A 21,902-nucleotide genomic window follows, 5' to 3' on the forward strand; every position below is an offset into this window, starting at 1 on the left:
TTCTGGAATTTGCCGAGCATCACCGGAATTCCATGCGATAACGTTACGGAAAGGCATGTGATAACACTCGAAGCATGTGATAAACTTTTCATATCAGCCCGCTAAGCACCAATTCGAAAAATATGGAATTTACGTTGATTTAATGATATTATCATACAGTAAAAATCATATGTTATTTAGTCTAAGTATATGATAATAATTTGTACTGCATAACCCGACAGTATATATAACAAAATAATAGGAATAAAAACAGTATCTGAATAACAGATTACAAAACATGTTATATTAGACATTTCACACTTATAAAATTTGCTTATTTTGATGTAATAAACAGAAACATATATAAATGATTGTGTAGGAGTTTAATTAAAATAAAGTTTCAAGTTAGGTGCAAAATAATACCAATTTATAATGTCAACAAAACAATAAAAAATATGTGCCATGAGAACATGAAGTATTCTTAGATAACTACATTGTGTAATTAATTACTGTAAATTCAGAAATTATTGCGTGCATTTATTATTGCGATTTTGTCATTTTAAACCGAAATGCGATTTCAATTTTTACGATTTTGAGAAAAATCCTGTTTATTTCAAATAAAATATTTCAAAATGCGAGTTTAAATTATTGCGATGACAACTTTGTCGCATTTTTCGCAAAAATAAAAACCTCGCAATAATTTCTGAATTACAGTAATATTTGGATTGTATGAACAGTCTATATGTAATTTAGTAGAGGCTCATTGCAAAGTGTTCAAATGCTCAAATGGAAATTATCTTGATAAAGGGACATCCCCTTAGGTGATCAGATGTTTACTATTCTAAAAAGATTTTAATAGTTCTCTGTTTTAAAATCAAATAACTATTAAGAGTTAATCAAATTCATAAACTGTTGAGTATCCCTCATTTGACAGTTGGGATAAATTGTTTTGGTTTATAAGCTGTCTTTTAATGTTTTAATTTCCTTTCCAATCTTTTTTATGTACTGTGGATTCATTTATTTTGGTGGGTATAAATTTACGGGATATTTGATTTCATGGTTTTTTCCAATTGTTGCATTCAAAGTCTGCAGAAAATTTTTAATTTATGTAAATTCAAGATTCACTGAACCAGTCTGCACAATAACTGGTATCCAACAAATAATAATGAATTCACAGTACATAAAACTTACATATAACTGAGAACACAGTGCCTGAGTAGCTTCTCTTTTAAATGAAATCGTTTGACACACCAATAAATGTAGTGGACAACAGCATTACACACTTTGGATAGTTGGTAGTCGTTAGCAACATGGACTGTATTACCAAACCTTGGAAACTCAGCTGTAACAGACAGTAAGACATAAGGTACAATCTAACAAACATAAGCCACTCAGCAATAACCATATATTCTGCTAAAGGAGTAGGTCCAGTAAGACCCCTTTTTGGCCCCAAAATAAAGCAGTTTTACAAAATTGTTAAAATGTAAACTTTTAGTTATTTATTGGGAAGTAGAATGCTTCTGCTACATAAATATGGGCTGTGTTTGACAATACAATGCACATATATATATTGGATAGTAGCATCATTAAGTCATGCTAAATTACTGAAATCCCCACAATTCTAGCTTTTAAGTTAAATTTTAGATGGTTTCTGTGTAAAACGAAAGTTGAAATGAAATTACCCATGATGCATTAGATTCTGAAACGGCCAATTGCAATTTACATATAATTATTGGTTAACAGCTGAGTTTCCCAAAATTATAATATTATAATATTGTACCTTACATTTGAATAGCCGATTTTGGCCTCAAATTTCATGTTCATCTGACGAAAGATTTTGGCCACTTTTTAAACACTTAAGTGTCTATTTCATTTGATTCAAATAGTTTATGTGTAAGTTTTTTAACTGATTTAGTCATTAAAAACAATCCGATTCAAGCTCAAATATGAAAAATCTACCAAATATGCCAAAAATGTCACTTTTCAGATGTTTTTTGTCAAAAATGAAAGTGGCTGCATTCGTGTTCATCCTTGATATTGAAATGTAAGTTATATTTGATGATAATACATAACATATATACAGGTTGAGGATGAACACGGATGCAGCCACTTTCATTTTTGACAAAAAACATCTGAAAAGTGACATTTTTGGCATATTTGGTAGATTTTTCATATTTGAGCTTGAATCGGATCGTTTTTAATGACTAAATCAGTTAAAAATCTTTCACATAAACTATTTGAATCAAATGAAATAGACACTTTTAAAAGTGTTTAAAAAGTGGTCAAAATCTTTCGTCAGATGAACATGAAATTTGAGGCCAAAATCGGCTATTCAAATGTAAGGTACAATATTATAATATTATAATTTTGGGAAACTCAGCTGTAAACCAATAATTATATGTTAAGGTGGTACCTAACACTACAGGGAGATAACTCTGTAAAGTAACCTTAACGTTTTAATTATGTTGTGATGTTTAGGGAATATTAAGCTTCTCAATGATCAAAATTGTGTTTGTCAAACTGCTATATAACCAGTGTAATTTTTCTAAAAACGGTTGGTTCAAAAAAATTTAAATTTGTATATTTTTTTTTGTGTGTCAAAGTAAATACTTTGACAAAATTTTATGAAAATTAAACGAGCCAAATTAATTTTAGTGAAAGTGTTGGGTACCACCTTAATTGCAATTGTTATAGACCAGCTGGGAAGTTAAGTTATAAACTATTATCAGATGTAGCTCACAAATACAAAATGTACTTAAATTGTGACACTATGTTCAAAACAAAACAGCCTGTGAATCAACTTTAAATGTTACCCTAACATTGTTGTTAATGGTACATTATAGGTTTGTTGTATGTCAAATTTGACAATTGATAATTTCACAGCATTCTAGTATAAATTGTTATGTCAATGGCTCTTATAATATCTTTTTTCTTCCAATATGTGCAAGGTCTGAAAATATTGTCTGTGCACCACTCTGTGTATCTCATTAATAGGATTGATTATCATTTTTAACTTCTAAATCATTTACTGACATCAGTTAAAAGATGTCACATATAGTTTGTAAGACAGAAGAGAAAAAATAAACATGAATGGTCATTGACTTTTCTGTGAAAGATATCTATGGGCCACTATTTTTGCATATATTCATATTTTTTTTTAAACCACAGGCATTTGTCTGTACCAATTTTTCAATGTTGAGATCCTGCTGTGTCTATCAACTATCAAACTTTTTGCATTTATTTAAGACATGTAGATTGCACCACATAAAATATTTTTGATTATTCATTATGAATATAATTCATCAAAATTTTAAACTAAGTGCATGAAACAAACTGAAAGATATTTAAACTAAAATGTGAAATAAACTATTTAAGAACTGTGAAATAAACAAAATTTATTAAAAATATATGCAATATCCAAAGGATATTAAAAAGTTTGAGAGAAAACCAAACAAATACAGAGATGACATTTATAAACTGTGAAATAAACAAAGCTATCATCAAAAGCTTCCTTAAAAGTTCATAAAATGTCACAACGATATTAAAAGAAAAACTGTGAAATAAACATCATGAAACTATGAAACAAACAAAATAAATGAAAGTTTTGTGTCCTTTCTAAAATATATTTAAAAGTTAAAACGAAAATCTAACACGTATAGACGTCATTTAGTATGTATTCACAATGTAATTGTCAAAAGCTTACTAACAAAGTTCCTGAAGTGTCTAAAAGATATTAAAAGTGAAATAAACAATTCAGAAACTGTTATAAACAAAATATAATAAAAAAATCATGAAAATATCCAAAAAATATTTTAAGTTTAAATAAAAAAAAAAGTTTTAATAAAAATTTATTTGAAAGTCCAAAAGTTATTAAAGTTTAAAAAATAAAAAAGAAAATACAAACTTTATCTAGAATCTTTAAATCAAAATGCAATACATACGATAGATAGCAACTTGAAACTGCCTTGGTTCCATTACAATCTTAGAAAATACATAAACTGGAGTCTCCTCACTAATAGTTTTAGGATAATGCCTGACTGGTGATATTTCACTCTCAATTAATGTCAATAAGACTTCTCCTTCAAAGATTAATATCTGGTTCTCTGCAGATATCTCACTCTGTTCAGCTATCAGTTCTTGGAATCCACTGTATCTGAAGTTAGAAACACATTAAATTTGTTTACTTTTATACAGTCATAGGACAAAAGTGAGTTCTCATTAAAAAAATGTCCTATCATTTCAACTGAAATTGATATTTTTCAAAAAATTATTAACAAGTAAATCTATGAGGGATTTTTAATAGATACCATAAGATGTAGAATTGTCTTAAGTTTTTTGTTTATTTGAAAATAATTTTGGTGAGGTTCGGTTTCATTATCTAATGGGTTAAACACAAATGCAAATTTTTACAATTCTAATTTGGTTGGAATACATAGCAGACTTTTCAAGAAATATTTTTTTTCGTGTTCACCTCGTCAGAAATTTAATATAAGTATGGATAATAAAAAGGCCAAATAAAAAATGAAACTACAGACATTTCTGCATCTTATGGTATCTATTTTATAAAAATCAATCAAAGAGCTTTTGGGTGACAAGCTTGACAGGTTAATCACAAAATTAAATGTTTAATAAATCACATGTATGCAGACCTCGGCAAAACCATAAAATTAATTATCCATGAATATACAAGTTTTTTTCTGAAAACTGGCCAAAAATTCAACAAAACACAGTTTGTAACTTACGATGCTTCAGGCTTTATATAAATCCTCAAAAGTGACCATTTGTGAGGACAAAATACATGAATAATAATTTTCTCATCTATTTTCTCCACTTCATTAAACAATGTATTAAAATTCCATTTTTTCTTCTCATTACTCTCTAATAGTCCAGCCAGTATTGGTGTTAGATGCTGCTTTAAACCACTGAAATAAATTAAACAAATATACACACATACAACTTCTACATGGTACTTCAGAATGTATATTTCATAGCTTAAGACTTACTTATTCAGAAACTTCTTCATGATCTTATTTACTAGTTTTAAAATGAAATAATATTTAACCACAATCATCATGCAGACTCTCCCCTCAGCTTCTGTGGCTAAATGTTCAACAAGTCTGGCCAATATGTTTGGTGAAAAAAAGTTTTTCTATTAAAGTCTTCTCACATTGTTGTCTCTTTGACACATTCCAGATTTCCATTCTCAATTTTATTTTTGAATAAATCTATATAGTGCATCCACTTTTTTTCAAATTACAACTGTAAAATTGAAGAGGTGAAACAAACAGAAAACAACAAGCCTGAACACTTGACAGCTCCAAAAAACCTACAACTATATGTAAACTAAAAACACATTATAAGTTTATTTTTTTAATGTTTGTAAATTGTTTATTGTCTTATTTATTTCAATAAAGCAAAAAAAAAAAAACCCTGCTCATGTATATCTAAATTGTTTATTACATATGTAATTTCCACCTTTCTTAGATTTTTATATCAATTGTTCAAAATTTTTTTTTTTTTTTTTATCAATATTCTATACTAACATAAAAGTGTACATTGGATGTTGAGGATTATGTATATCACAAGGACCTAAATATTAATTGCTGCAAGTATGCCCATCTATAGGAGGTAGGGTATGATTAATTTTATCTTTTGAAAGAATAATTTTTCTTTCTCTGCTCATTTCAAGGTTTTTATAACCTTGTATAACCTTGACAGCTTCCTCATGATCATCACCTTTTAATTGTAAATAATTACATTAGATGTAATTAAGTTTCATTATAATACGATATTCTGATTGGCTAACTGCACATCACATGTTATTCCGTAAACAATTGCATCAGACAATAATATTTATCATGCATGATGACACGAGGTCCCACAATAAAGTGCACAGGTGAATTAAATAATAATAAAACACGTGTTTTCATGATCCTAGCTAAATAAATGTAATTATAAGTATTGAATGCTTCTTTTTGAAACTTTATAGGGTTGTAAAAGCGTTGACCGTGCGTACATTTTTAGAATGAAGCGCTTCCACACTTCATACAAAATGTACTTCGGTCAACGCTTTTACCACCCAATAAATTTACAAAAAGAAGCATTCAATTCTTAATGAAATGATTTTTTTTTAAAATCTTTTGTGGTAAAAGAATAGTATAATTACAGTGAAAGATTATTTAAAATATGATAATTACAGCGATTGACGACATGTGGCTGGTAGCTCTTTACTCCATTCAATCGGACCATTCTCAGTTTTCTGTACTCCAGATATAACTCCACCTTCTTTGTTTCTTGTTATTTCATACCTATTAAACAAAATAATTTCTTTAACATATTTACTTTAAATCTACTCTGTCAATCTTATGTTTAGTGCCAAGACTGACCAAGCATCTCTATTTGAAAATCAAATTATTTTAACTTTTGCAGGAAAATATTCAAAATCAAAAGTAAGACCCATACCACATTTTGTAAAAGCAAAAGAGTGATTAAAGGAATATTTTTTGTCAACCTATAAAGCTGCGTGATTAAAACAAATAATTCAACATACAAACTTATATATCAAACAGGAGATTCATATCATGAAATACAACAGTTTGTACAAAAGTTTTGACAATCCTCATAAAAAAAAAAGACTTATTAGACAGAATAGAAATATAAGCAGACTTTCTGACAATTCAAGAACAGGAACTCCTAAACAAAAAACAAAAATTCAAAAATACTTTTTAAGATATTTTAAAACTGAAGGTAATTTCTTCAGTAAATTTCAAACAACTAACTCAGGTGATATACACAGTCGAATAACTCAATAATATCTTACAACAAATGCCATACTTGCTTCTAATGAAAATTAATTAGTTATATTTAAATGACATGGATATATTAATATTTTAATATACAGTTCTCCCTTCAAATTGCAAACCAAAGCCATGTTCTAATTCTAATAAAACATGGGCTGCACATGATTGACGTTGAAATTGCAATGTTAGGTGTGCTTTGAACTACGCCAGGAATCAAAATGGACATTTGGTTTGATGTTGTTCACTCTGAAATCAAATAAAATCATTCCAAAAATAAGTTTACATGAAAAGTAAATGAAATATTTGTTCAATTGTTTTATAGTGAAACAGTTGATTTTCCATAATGTTTTTGCATCATCAAATCAAAATGGATACCTTTTGAAAGTGTATTATAGGTCTGCTATGAAGAACAAAAGTTTTAAATTTTCCTATAAGAATAGAAATAATTCTATCAAGTTATGCTCTATGCTTATTTGAACAGAGGTAGGCATTTTTTTGGTCAACATTTTACACCTCGCTAATGCTTGGTATAAAGATATTGACAAATGTTAAATGAGCAAAGAGTGTGGCATGAAAAAATCATTTCTTAATCAACACATTTGCTCTCTGAAGATAAAATGTTTATTACTTTATATCCCAGCAGAGAAATGAATTATGGACATTATACCTGCAAAATACTTGCATCAGTAAAAAAAAACAATTCTATGTTGCCCTTTAAATTGGTATATAAGCCTAAAAAATAGATATTTAGCCTTTAGAATTGAAAGGTCAGTTTACCCCATTCAAACAATAGTTGATAAATTTGGCTCTATGCCATTTACCTTGTCCAAAGTTCAGGTTACTCTATTGTTTTTGTGATATTGTTGCAAAAGTACAAAAGAACCCTATATTCTGACCAAAACTTAAACTTTAACCAAATTCAGGAGGTGTAAAACTTTAAACTTAGATGGGTAAAATCTTTCAAATCCCCATCTAATACCTATTAGTGTACTATGATTTCGCAATTTAGTGTTGATAAACCTTGCCCTTCCCCTCACTCAGTTTTGGAATGCAATAATAAAATGCTGTGTCCTATATTTTGAATACAGTAAATGGTAATACATTTCCACCAGCATGTGAGGAATTATTTCTTATTTTTGAAATAGGCTTCATCCAATTTCAATAAACAATAAGCGAAAGGCAAATATGAAAGACAGCTACCTATGACCACCATATAAAATGTATTTCATCAAATTATAAATCTTACATCTGACGTCTGTTTTTCCTTCCCCCATGAGGTCTGAATGGTAACTGGCCTGTAGCAGCATGGTAAAATGTAACCCCTAGACTCCAGAGGTCTACACTTGAGTCAAAGCCTTCATTTTCTGGGTTCCTGATTCTCATTACAGCTCTACCATACATATCTGGGTGCTGAAAACAAACAGCATCAATAATAGACTTTGATTTCAAACAAAGGGAAAAAAAGCAACAAAAAAATAAATAAACATTTTATACTTATAGGATAACATGCCAAACAGTCAGTCTGGTTTTTCATTTCTAGGCCTTTAAAATATGTGTTAAGAGCCTATGGGCGTCTTTCCCCCATCTTGAATTGTAAAAAAGCAGATACAAATTAGGTGTTATTTCAATTAAGGGGAGATAACTCTGAAAAAGATTAATTTAAAAAAAAATCTTCAGTAAAGGAAATTTTCCTTTTACATGTTAATACGTATAGCTTAAAACAAGAAAAAGTAAAGATTCTGAAATATTTTTTTTTAAATCAATCTTTTTCAGAGTTAACACACCTTAAACCACAATGATTAAAATTAAATTGAATTCAGTTAGAAATATGAGTAATTATGACTTGATATCAGATTAATTTGTTCATAAGGGAAAATGTATATTGACTACATTTTTTCTTTTTGGATATTCTGATATAATTTTGTAAGAGCTTTTTACTCATAATTTTTTTCAAAATTTCAATCAATTAGTTTTCCTTTTATACACATTATGATGCTTTATCTATGTATATACAGTACAAAATATGTTATTTATTCACAATCTGTAGAATGAAACAATTTCATTGCACAATATATACTACAGTTTGGCAAAGTATGATTTTTTTAATATTTTTTAGTCTATTCTCCAATACATGTACCACTTTCAGGTCAAATGTAGTAGGCGTAAGAAACTATTATATTCAGTGATCTTACCAGATATTCTTCAGTCCCATACAATGACATAAACTGCTCCTCATCATTTTCTAGCTGTTTAGCAGCCCCAAAGTCAGTCAATTTATAAACTGATCTGAACAAAAAAGAATAAAACGTAGGAATAGTTAGGTTTGTGATTCTCTGTACAGCTAAAACAATATGGAAAAACAAGATAATTATTTGTCTGATTGCAGCTATGTGTATGTTTCTATATGTAATTTGGTGTTTATGTCAATTTATTTCTATTATTACAGTTTACAAGAATTAATATATATTAAATTATTAAAGTGTTTACCAGAATATTTTCTTGTAAATTTATAATTGGTGGTGTCCTTGCAAAAAACTTCCAAACATTGAAGAGATCAAGTTTTCAGTGTTTGCAAGGGAGGTTATTTTTTTTGTCCCACGATTACCCACCAAAAACTGGGTTTTAATCATCATTTGTCTGTAAGAGTTCCTGTTCCAAGAAAGAAACAGCATTTCATATTCTTTATTATTTCCTGATCATTGCCTTTGAATTTGGACCATGGCCATAATGGCTGATCAAAATACAATGAGTTATGGTATATTTGCTTTTTTCTCAGAAAAAAATATACAAAATGAGACTAATTACTTTCCATCTTCCTTTTTGTACAGTAAAATATTTCCAGGTTTAATGTCTCTATGAACAATACCATTCTCACGTAAATGTTTCATCCCTGCAGCTGTCAAAAGTAAATATCAACTGTAAGCATAAGTCGTGGATGAAAAGTAAATATCAACTGTAAGCATAAGTCGTGGATGTACAAGATATTCTAATAAAATTTCTGGATCAAACATCTGAAAGCATGGGACAAGACAATTGGCAAAGGAGATTTCATCAAAATTTCAGATGTTAACCTTTTATCATGTAACTAACTTATTTTGTCTTTATACATTTAATTGACATTTTGTTCATTTTTTTAATTTTGTGTACTAATGAAATCAACAACAACATATTATTGACACAAACAAGTGCACATCTATTCTTAATTCATAACTTAGTTCATTCAACATATTGAAAAATAATTGGCAAATAGGAAGAAGGTGTCTGACAGATGATATTATTAAACTAAAGTGCTAACAATTTATTACTGTCAACATGCTAACCAAACATGATGTCAATTTGTTTAGTAGATTCTGAGAAAAGTGGGACTAAAATATTTTGTACGAAACAGACAGATGATAAGACTTACCAACAACATAATTGTAAGAAGTGAGGATATATAGATTCCTACACTGCAACAAGTGAATTACGATATTTCTCCACTCGAGACAGTTAAATTTTATTATTTAAAGCGTGAGGCTTGCTGAGCACTTTAAATAACTAAAATTTAACTGTCGAGAGTGGAGAAATATCGTAATACACTTGTTGCAGTGTAGGAATCTGTTTCTCTAATGATTTTTATCTTTCTTTTTCAAACATTTTCAGAAACTTGTGTTCTTTATATGCGACGTCATCATGCATTGTCTCCTTTTTCATGACGTCACAATAGGAAAATTCGGAAGAAAACAAAACATTAAGACGTCATAATTAAATTTCGGCTTATCATTTGCCGGGAAAAAACTTTTCACTAGTGAGGAGAAATATTTTTCTCACACCGGTCAGGAAATGTAAAAACAGCACAAAAATTAGAGAAATAATAATCAACATAATCAAAGAGGTATGAGAGAATCTTAAATGAAAGAGAAATCTAACTCTCCAATCTGACATAAGAAAATTAACATGATATAATTCATTGGCATTAAACAATGATATAATCCTACACAATCAACACTTAATGTTCCTGCTAAAAATTACAACAGAGATAACACAATATCTGAGGGAGGAAGGACCTTTATCTGGACTTCAGGGTCAGGGTTTTTAAGCTCAGGATTTCGGGATTGACCCTTTCGGGATCAGGGAATTCTTTTTTCAAATTTCGGATTTAAAAATTTTTAAATTCCGGAACCTCAGGATTTTGTGTTTTTAAGCCTGGGATTTTAGGATCAGGACCCCTCCTACCCCCTCATATCTATATACAGAATGGTACAACATATATATCTTCATATCTAATATATGTAACCATATATATCTAAAACTCAATCTAAAAGACCTGTTACTTACTGACATGAGAGAGTACCAGTAGAAATTCATCTTCATCTAAACCAAATGCATTAGAGCTGTCATCTAGTAATGTGTACAGACTTCCACAGTTAGATAACTCCATTACAATAGCTCTGTCATGAGTGCTTTGCTGAAAACATAAACAGGAGCAGTGACATTTTCTTTGATATAGAAAGATGCAAATAAAAATTCAATGATATAATAACTCATGAACACAAGAAAAACATAAAAGAAATCTTAAGGTCAACAGTCAACTTGATCTAAATTGCAATGGCAGTTGAAACTGTGTCTAAATTGTCTTCAGACGCCTGTAGTTCAGTTGTTGCATTTGTTAATTGATGTATGTCTTATTTGTTTTTTAATTGCTTACATCCATTTCATTTGAACTTTAGTGGATAGTTGTCTCAATGGCAGTCAAACCACATCTCTATTTTTTTATAATGAGTTCAGACAAGTTGTCAATTGTTTAGTAGTACAAGAGAAACAAAAACGCTTTCCATCAACATACATGTTTTATAAGTTACACATGTTCACTTACCTTACATAAAAATAGATAAACAAGAATGTGTCCATAGATATAGGAAGATGTGGTGTGAGTGCCAATGAGACAACTCTCCATCCAAATAACAATTTAAAAAGTAAACCATTATAGGTTAAAGTACGGCCTTCAACACGGAGCCTTGGCTCACACCGAACAACAAGCTATAAAGGGCCCCAAAATTAATAGTGTAAAACCATTCAAACGGGAAAACCAACGGTCTAATCTATATAAACAAAACGAGAAATGAGAAACATGTATATATTACATAAACAAACGACAACTACTGTAAATAGTACACATATGCCCCACTAAAACTGTCTTTTTATTTGTTCAGGGGACAGTGAAATTGGGGTCAAAACTCTTAATTTGGCATTGAAATTATAAAAAGATCATATCATAGAAAACATGTGTTAGTTTCTAGTTGATTAGACTCTGACTTAATCAAAAACTACCTAGACCAAAACTTTAACCAAAAACTTTAACCTGAAGAGGGACAGACCAATGGACGAACAGACAGATGGAAGAATGCACTGACTGAAAAACAATATCAGGTTACATATATGATGTCAATACCTCCTCTTCAATAGCTAGTAGTTTGACTATATTTTCATGATTTAACATGTCCATCACTTTGTATTCTCTAATTTGAACATCAAATGGTCTCATCTGTCCTGCATGAGTGAACACTTTTACAGCTACATCTTCACCATTCATCTGAAATTAGAAACCCATTCTAAATTTACTACAGTGAATGTAATATAAATGGAAATGCAGGTTTAAAATACATAATCAAATAGTGAATCAGAATGGAGTTTACATATACACTATAACATACAATATACAAATATAAACTTTTTCTGTAAAATCCTAGGACATGTAGGATGAGAAAAGAAAATCTATAACAGTGTTAACCAAATTTTTTTTAGGACTGAATAGGACACTTTAGAGTGATCATTTCTTATGCAGTAAAAGTACATAGTGGTTCCTACCCTGCTGAATCCTTTAAATACTTTACTGGTAGCCCCTTGGCCCAGAGGAAGTGTTGTGTCCCAGGCATAGTTCTGTGACAGGCGATAGCTCATAATATTACATCAAAGTCCACTAAGGGTATACATGTTGATCCTACAATTAAACAATAACAATGTTAATAAACAACTACACATGTCAGATTCAAATTATTGTCTAAAAATAATAATACCAATATCAATTCAGGTAAAGGCAATATATGCAATACAAATTAAATTTGGAAACAGACTGTAAATAAAATCTTTTAAGATACAGTTATGGATGTAAATACAGTTATATTAAATGCTTTTACCTTAGGATTACTAATGAAATTAGAAAGCTAATTACAAATGGGCCAGGTTGGCAGAGAGTTACATCGGCAGATATGCTCATCAGCAGACTGAGAATTACAGGTCAGATTGAATGGAGTAAAGAACTTCGAACCACATGTCATCCATCTTCACTTTAATTAATTTTATTTCTTTGGTGTTTTTTTTTGTCTAGAACTTTTTTTTTATAATTCACGTTAGTATATCTTGAAATAAACATAACATTCTAGTTTAAAATTCCAATAAAAAATAAGGTAAAAGTTTCCACACTTTTAACTATTGGAACAAATAATTCATAGGCACTTGTTTTAGTACTAATTATATATATAAGAATCAGTGAGAGTTCTTCAAACCATTCTTTAAGCATTCTCAACATTTATTATAAAAAAAAGAAAAAGCTCAGATCACACTAGTCATTTCGCAGTCATTGCTTTTTGGGTTTGTTTACTTCTGTGACTCAAGATTTTTATTACACTTTTGCCAATTGGGTTTGTTAACTATTTTTTATTCAAGATTTTTTGACATTTCTGCAGACATTGCTATTTGGGTTTGTTTACTTCTTTTTATTCCAGATTTTTTGACATTTCTGCAGACATTGCTATTTGGGTTTGTTTACTTCTTTTTATTCAAGATTTTTTGACATTTTTGCAGACATAGCTATTTGCATTTGTTTATTGTATTTTTTTTCAAGATTTTGTGACAATTGGCATAACTTATGTCAAACAACAATCACTTTTGTTCTGAGGTGTCAGACTTTTTCTATGGCAAACGTCTGGTGACATTTAAATTTTACAGAACATCTTTGATATCCAGTAATGGTGGACATTCTCATTCTGACATATAAAGTGTATGTAAATTAGTTTAAGGTCTACTATATCTTATAGTGTCTTGGTTGATAAAGTGTATGTAAATTGGTTTAAGGTCTACTATATCTTATAGTGTCTTGGTTGATAAAGTGTATGTAAATTGGTTTAAGGTCTACTATATCTTATAGTGTCTTGGTTGATAAAGTGTATGTAAATTAGTTTAAGGTCTACTATATCTTATAGTGTCTTGGTTGATAAAGTGTATGTAAATTGGTTTAAGGTCTACTATATCTTATAGTGTCTTGGTTGATAAAGTGTATGTTAATTAGTTTAAGGTCTACTATATCTTATAGTGTCTTGGTTGATAAAGTGTATGTAAATTGGTTGAAGGTCTACTATATCTTATAGTGTCTTGGTTGATAAAGTGTATGTAAATTGGTTGAAGGTCTACTATATCTTATAGTGTCTTGGTTGATAAAGTGTATGTAAATTGGTTTAAGGTCTTCTATACATTGTATCTTATAGTGTCTTGGTTGATAAAGTGTATGTAAATTGGTTTAAGGTCTACTATATCTTATAGTGTCTTGGTTGATAAAGTGTATGTAAATTGGTTTAAGGTCTACTATATCTTATAGTGTCTTGGTTGATAAAGTGTATGTAAATTGGTTGAAGGTCTACTATATCTTATAGTGTCATGGTTGATAAAGTGTATGTAAATTGGTTGAAGGTCTACTATATCTTATAGTGTCTTGGTTGATAAAGTGTATGTAAATTGGTTTAAGGTCTTCTATACATTGTATCTTATAGTGTCTTGGTTGATAAAGTGTATGTAAATTGGTTTAAGGTCTACTATATCTTATAGTGTCTTGGTTGATAGAGTGTATGTAAATTGGTTTAAGGTCTACTATATCTTATAGTGTCTTGGTTGATAAAGTGTTTGTAAATTGGTTTAAGGTCTACTATACATTGTATCTTATAGTGTCTTGGTTGATAAAGTGTATGTAAATTGGTTTAAGGTCTACTATATCTTATAGTGTCTTGGTTGATAAAGTGTATGTAAATTGGTTGAAGGTCTACTATATCTTATAGTGTCTTGGTTGATAAAGTGTATGTAAATTGGTTGAAGGTCTACTATATCTTATAGTGTCTTGGTTGATAAAGTGTATGTAAATTGGTTTAAGGTCTACTATATCTTATAGTGTCTTGGTTGATAAAGTGTATGTAAATTGGTTTAAGGTCTACTATATCTTATAGTGTCTTGGTTGATAAAGTGTATGTAAATTGGTTGAAGGTCTACTATATCTTATAGTGTCTTGGTTGATAAAGTGTAAGTAAATTGGTTTAAGGTCTACTATATCTTATAGTGTCTTGGTTGATAAAGTGTATATAAATTGGTTGAAGGTCTACTATATCTTATAGTGTCTTGGTTGATAAAGTGTATGTAAATTGGTTTAAGGTCTACTATACATTGTATCTTATAGTGTCTTGGTTGATAAAGTGTATGTAAATTGGTTTAAGGTCTACTATATCTTATAGTGTCTTGGTTGATAAAGTGTATGTAAATTGGTTGAAGGTCTACTATATCTTATAGTGTCTTGGTTGATAAAGTGTAAGTAAATTGGTTTAAGGTCTACTATATCTTATAGTGTCTTGGTTGATAAAGTGTATATAAATTGGTTGAAGGTCTACTATATCTTATAGTGTCTTGGTTGATAAAGTGTATGTAAATTGGTTTAAGGTCTACTATACATTGTATCTTATAGTGTCTTGGTTGATAAAGTGTATGTAAATTGGTTTAAGGTCTACTATATCTTATAGTGTCTTGGTTGATAAAGTGTATGTAAATTGGTTTAAGGTCTACTATATCTTATAGTGTCTTGGTTGATAAAGTGTATGTAAATTGGTTTAAGGTCTACTATACATTGTATCTTATAGTGTCTTGGTTGATAAAGTGTATGTAAATTGGTTTAAGGTCTACTATATCTTATAGTGTCTTGGTTGATAAAGTGTATGTAAATTGGTTGAAGGTCTACTATATCTTATAGTGTCTTGGTTGAAAAAGTGTATGTAAATTGGTTGAAGGTCTACTATATCTTATAGTGTCTTGGTTGATAAAGTGTATGTAAATTGGTTTAAGGTCTACTATATCTTATAGTGTCTTGGTTGATAAAGTGTATGTAAATTGGTTTAAGGTCTACTATATCTTATAGTGTCTTGGTTGATAAAGTGTATGTAAATTGGTTTAAGGTCTACTATATCTTATAGTGTCTTGGTTGATAAAGTGTATGTAAATTGGTTGAAGGTCTACTATATCTTATAGTGTCTTGGTTGATAAAGTGTATGTAAATTGGTTTAAGGTCTACTATATCTTATAGTGTCTTGGTTGATAAAGTGTATGTAAATTGGTTGAAGGTCTTCTATATCTTATAGTGTCTTGGTTGATAAAGTGTATGTAAATTGGTTTAAGGTCTACTATATCTTATAGTGTCTTGGTTGATAAAGTGTATGTAAATTGGTTTAAGGTCTACTATATCTTATAGTGTCTTGGTTGATAAAGTGTATGTAAATTGGTTTAAGGTCTACTATATCTTATAGTGTCTTGGTTGATAAAGTGTATGTAAATTGGTTTAAGGTCTACTATATCTTATAGTGTCTTGGTTGATAAAGTGTATGTAAATTGGTTGAAGGTCTACTATATCTTATAGTGTCTTGGTTGATAAAGTGTATGTAAATTGGTTTAAGGTCTACTATATCTTATAGTGTCTTGGTTGATAAAGTATATGTAAATTGGTTGAAGGTCTACTATATCTTATAGTGTCGTGGTTGATAAAGTATATGTAAATTGGTTGAAGGTCTACTATATCTTATAGTGTCTTGGTTGATAAAGTGTATGTAAATTGGTTTAAGGTCTACTATACATTGTATCTTATAGTGTCTTGGTTGATAAAGTGTATGTAAATTGGTTGAAGGTCTACTATATCTTATAGTGTCTTGGTTGATAAAGTGTATGTAAATTGGTTGAAGGTCTACTATATCTTATAGTGTCTTGGTTGATAAAGTGTATGTTAAGTAGTTTTAGGTCTTCTATATCTTTTTGGGTCTCAGTGTAGGAGTGGTCTAAGTTATTCATCTAATGTGTCACTAGCCTGTAAACACTAGTCTTGGGTTGTGAGTTTAAACCCTGCATTCATGTATATATGACAGGTGAATTCAAATCTTATCTTAACGGACTAAGATTCACTTATTGTCAATTTTCTTAATAAAATAATGGTTCTTTCTGGGCACTGGGTTTCTCCACCAATAAGAACAGACCTCCACAATACAGCTTTTTTCTTTTACAGTGTACTGGTGTTAAGATCTTTAAACTTTTTTTTCTCCTTTATTGATTGCTTGAATCTAAACATTATACTTACCTGTATTTTTATTATTAAAAAGAAAAGAGAAGCTAGCATCAAGATATTTTTTGAAAGAATAACTGACCTGTTGACCTTTTCCATATAATAGAAATGTTGACACACTGTTAAAACATTTATCTTCTGTTTATATGTACTAGTACCTGTGAAAAATAAACGACACAAATTTTTAATAGTTTGCTAATTTAATAACAATAAACAGCTGCCCCATGAGCGCATGATACGCCCGTCGTCTTGTGTGAAAGTTTAATGCAATAATCATAAATAATTTCTGAGAAAGTTTAAAGTAATAACCATATATTGTTTTTGAGATACGGAGGGACATATGCCCCCCTCTTTTTAAAAAAAACAACTAAATATCACTAAAATAAAATTTTGAATCAAAACCAAAAAGTATACAGATCTTGAGATTAATGTAACAAAGAAGTGTGTAAAGTTTTAAGCAATAATCACAAATTGATTTTGCGATACTGTGTTACATGTGTTACATGTAAACATTCCCTCTCCCTTTTTTACAAAATACTAAATAACTGAAAAATGAAATTTTAAATCATCACCAAAAAGTATACAGATCTTAAGATTAATATAACAAAGAAGTGTGTAAAGTTTTAAGCAAAAATCATTAATCGTTTTTAAGATACAGCGCGACATGTTAAAATACCCTCCCCCTTTTTTACAAAATACTAAATAACTGAAAAATGAAATTTTAAATCATCACCAAAAAGTATACAAATCTTAAGATTAATATAACAAAGAAGTGCATAAAGTTTTAAGCAATAATCATAAATTGTTTTTGAGATACGGCGCGACATGTAGAAACCCCCTCCCCCTTTTTTTACAAAATACTCAATAACTCAAAAATGAAATTTGAATCATCACCAAAAAGTATAAAGATCTTAAAATTAATATAACTAAAAAGTGTGTAAAGTTTTAAGCAATAATGAAAAATAGTTTTTGATATACAGTGCGACATGTGAAAAAAAACCCACCCTGTTTTAGTTACAAAGTGCCGTAACTCAAAAATTTTTAATCTTATTTTCACCAAAAAGTATACAGATCATTTGACCATCATAAGAAACAACTATAATAAGTTTGATGAAATTTGGATAAGTTGTTCTCAAGTTACGGTGCGACATGTTTAACCCGGACAGACAGCAGAGTTGGGGTAATTGTAATTGTAATCGTTAATCAGCTGTAATTGATTACAATTCTTCAAGTAATCATTGTAATCATCAATCAGCCAAAAATCTGATTACATGTAATTTAATTTAATCAATTACTTTTCAAAATACCCTGTAATTCTGATTACTTTATGATTACATTCTGATTACAATGAAAAATCTTAAACTGTGGTCAATATAGGAAACTTTTTGTTATTCTTATTCAATTTATATTACACATGTTAAGATAGTTTGGTTTACTTTATTTTTTTTATAAAACATGACAATTGGTTTGTATACTTCAGTAAAAATTAACTGTTACAGTATTGAAAAGTCATCAATAGCCTTAGAAGAGACATATAATACAATTATATGTTTCTGGCCTTAGTAAAAGATATTGTACATATATTCACAATTTAAAGATGTACATATATATATGTCGTGTACATTTTATTATTTTGTACAGGTTATTACTTGTACAAAAACTTTGTACGAGTAATTACTTGTATGATGCCATAATACAAGTTATTACCTGTATAAATATAATTGTACCAGTAATTACTTGTACAATTTCTGATGAGAAAAAAATAATAACTTGTACAACACAATATATTTGAGTTGTTTGTTCTTCTTCATTGATCTATTAGGTTTAATCTTTAATTCCAATATATGATATAACATATTTGTAACATTTTATCATGATTTAATTTTGAAAATAAATTGTAGAAGGGTTTATTTTATTTTTGCTTATAACGACTTTGTACCAGTGGTCAGTATTTCAGCGGCAGCAAGCTGTCAAGCTTAACTTGCTCAATGTCTCATGCTACATGTATGTGGTGTTGTTACTCCCGTGTTCTTGTGTGTCTAAATTCTTTTAACATTTCAAAAATAATACTAATGTAAAAAAAGTAGATGTGATATAAGTGCAAATTAACAACGGTCTAAAAGAATCCAAATGGCACAGAAATTAAAACTATAGATCACCACACGGCCTTCAATAATGAGCGGGATATACGTGTCAATTAACAACTCTCCACAAGAATCCAAATGACACAGAAATTAAAAGAATTGATCACCACGTGGCTTTCAATAATGATTGGGATATAAGTGCCAATTAACAACTCTCCACAAGAATACAAATGGCACAGAAATTAAAATTATAGATCACCACACGGTGTTCAATAATGAGCGGGATATAAGTGCCAATTAAAAACTCTCCACAAGAATCCAAATGACACAGAAATTAAAACAATAGATCACCACACGGCCTTCAATAATGAGCGGGATATAAGTGACAATTTACAACTCTCCGCAAGAATTCAAATGACGTAGAAATTAAAAACTATAGATTACCACACGGCCTTCAATAATGGTCAAAACCCATACCACATAGCTAACTTTAAAAGCCTAAAAATGGTAAATATTGCAAGAAGCTACTTTCCTAGTTTGGTAAAAATCAAGGATAGTTTAAGAAAGTAATTAAAATCTTTAAATATTTAACCACAGAGTAAATGTAATGGTTCCCGGCAGAAAAACGAAGTCCATTTACAAGTCAAATACTGAAAAAAGGATTTTTTTATTTTTTTACAAAATTTACTTCTGGATACTATCTTATGATCATGACCAAGTTTCTGTCCAAGTTTGGTAGAATTCCAGCATAGTTTAAGAAAGTTATTAAAAATTTCAAAAAAACAACAACAACATTATTGAAGGCCGTGTGGTAATCTATAGTTTTAATTTCTGTGCCATTTGTATTCTTGTGGAGAGTTGTTAATTGGCACTTATATCCCAATCATTATTGAAGGCCACGTGGTGATCAATTTCTTTTAATTTCTGTGTCATTTAGATTCTTGTGGAGAGTTGTTAATTGACACGTATATCCCGCTCATTATTGAAGGCCGTGTGGTGATCTATAGTTTTAATTTCTGTGCCATTTGGATTCTTTTAGACCGTTGTTAATTTGCACTTATATCACATCTACTTTTTTTACATTAGTATTATTTTTGAAATGTTAAAAGAATTTAGACACACGAAGAACACGGGAGTAACAACACCACATACATGTAGCATGAGACATTGAGCAAGTTAAGCTTGACAGCTTGCTGCCGCTGAAATACTGACCACTGGTACAAAGTCGTTATAAGCAAAAATAAAATAAACCCTTCTACAATTTATTTTCAAAATTAAATCATGATAAAATGTTACAAATATGTTATATCATATATTGGAATTAAAGATTAAACCTAATAGATCAATGTAGAAGAACAAACAACTCAAATATATTGTGTTGTACAAGTTATTATTTTTTTCTCATCAGAAATTGTACAAGTAATTACTGGTACAATTATATTTGTACAGGTAATAACTTGTAATAACCTGTACAAAATAATAAAATGTACACGACATATATATATGTACATCTTTAAATTGTGAATATATGTACAATAGCTTTTACTAAGGCCAGAAACATATAATTGTATTATATGTCTCTTCTAAGGCTATTGATGACTTTTCAATACTGTAACAGTTAATTTTTACTGAAGTATACAAACCAATTGTCATGTTTTATAAAAAAATTAAAGTAAACCAAACTATCTTAACATGTGTAATATAAATTGAATAAGAATAACAAAAAGTTTCCTATATTGACCACAGTTTAAGATTTTTTTTCATTGTAATCAGAATGAAATCATAAAGTAATCAGAATTACAGGGTATTTTGAAAAGTAATTGATTAAATAAATTACATGTAATCAGATTTTTGGCTGATTGATGATTACAATGATTACTTGAAGAATTGTAATCAATTACAGCTGATTAACGATTACAATTACAATTACCCCAACTCTGATACTGTCTCCGTATTTTGTGGATTCACATTCCCGAACATGATACTGTATTCATAATTGGAATTGCTAATCTTTTCTGAGCACATATTTCGTCCTAGTTGTCATCTTATTTTTAAGGATCTGGGTATGTATTTGTCTCTTTGTTTTTCTCAATTTGACTGATGCTACATTTAACCCTTGCAGAAATAAATCCTGACATTTTTTTTAATCAGGATATCTCAAGATTATCCTGGGATATCCTGAAAATATCCTGTAAAGCATTTAGCCCTTTTTCTAGGGAAAAAAATCATGGGAGAATTTCAGGAAATGTCAGGACTTTCAAATCAAGCAGCTTTAAACTAGGGGAATTCTCAGGATATCTCAAGACTTTAAAAAATAAATATAATATAGACCAGGATATGTCAGGACTTTTCCTTCAACATTCATCCAACTTTCAGATACTTTACAAATTCTTTCTGAATGCAAAAAAAAATTAAAGTCCTGGATGATTCCTGGTATTGAGACTTAAGAAATAATATAATCTATATCACAAATTCAACTAAATAAGAAAGAAAATCTTTGGGATTAAAATTATCTGTTGTTTGTTAAAAAAAGTAAATATTCACATGAAAATAGTGTTTTAGCCAGGATTTGTGTTGGGTTAGAGAATAGTCATTAGTGGGAAGAAACTAAAACTATTTTGTCAAACATTTTTGAAATACACA

General features: G+C 29.5%; 1 protein-coding gene across 2 annotated transcripts in view; it reads right to left on the reverse strand.

Moving 5' to 3' along the window:
• Positions 1 to 21,902, reverse strand: part of LOC134727219 (serine/threonine-protein kinase TBK1-like) — a 42,530-nt gene that overhangs the window by 14,984 nt on the left and 5,644 nt on the right. Inside the window, exons 2-12 of one of the 2 annotated variants that reach the window (XM_063591607.1) lie at positions 17,266 to 17,333; positions 12,627 to 12,759; positions 12,211 to 12,351; positions 11,097 to 11,226; positions 9,585 to 9,675; positions 8,972 to 9,065; positions 8,026 to 8,189; positions 6,177 to 6,287; positions 4,722 to 4,901; positions 3,921 to 4,132; positions 1,171 to 1,321 (exon numbers count right to left, since the gene is read on the reverse strand). In XM_063591607.1, coding sequence (XP_063447677.1) covers positions 1,171 to 1,321; positions 3,921 to 4,132; positions 4,722 to 4,901; positions 6,177 to 6,287; positions 8,026 to 8,189; positions 8,972 to 9,065; positions 9,585 to 9,675; positions 11,097 to 11,226; positions 12,211 to 12,351; positions 12,627 to 12,719 — 1,367 coding nt within the window. In that variant the 5' untranslated portion in view covers positions 12,720 to 12,759; positions 17,266 to 17,333. Of the gene's footprint in view, positions 1 to 1,170; positions 1,322 to 3,920; positions 4,133 to 4,721; positions 4,902 to 6,176; positions 6,288 to 8,025; positions 8,190 to 8,971; positions 9,066 to 9,584; positions 9,676 to 11,096; positions 11,227 to 12,210; positions 12,352 to 12,626; positions 12,760 to 17,257; positions 17,334 to 21,902 lie in introns of both variants that reach the window. The other variant, XM_063591602.1, reaches the window with a different exon arrangement.

This window comes from Mytilus trossulus, chromosome 1, assembly GCF_036588685.1.
Source record: "Mytilus trossulus isolate FHL-02 chromosome 1, PNRI_Mtr1.1.1.hap1, whole genome shotgun sequence".
NCBI classification, from domain to species: Eukaryota; Metazoa; Mollusca; class Bivalvia; order Mytilida; family Mytilidae; genus Mytilus; species Mytilus trossulus.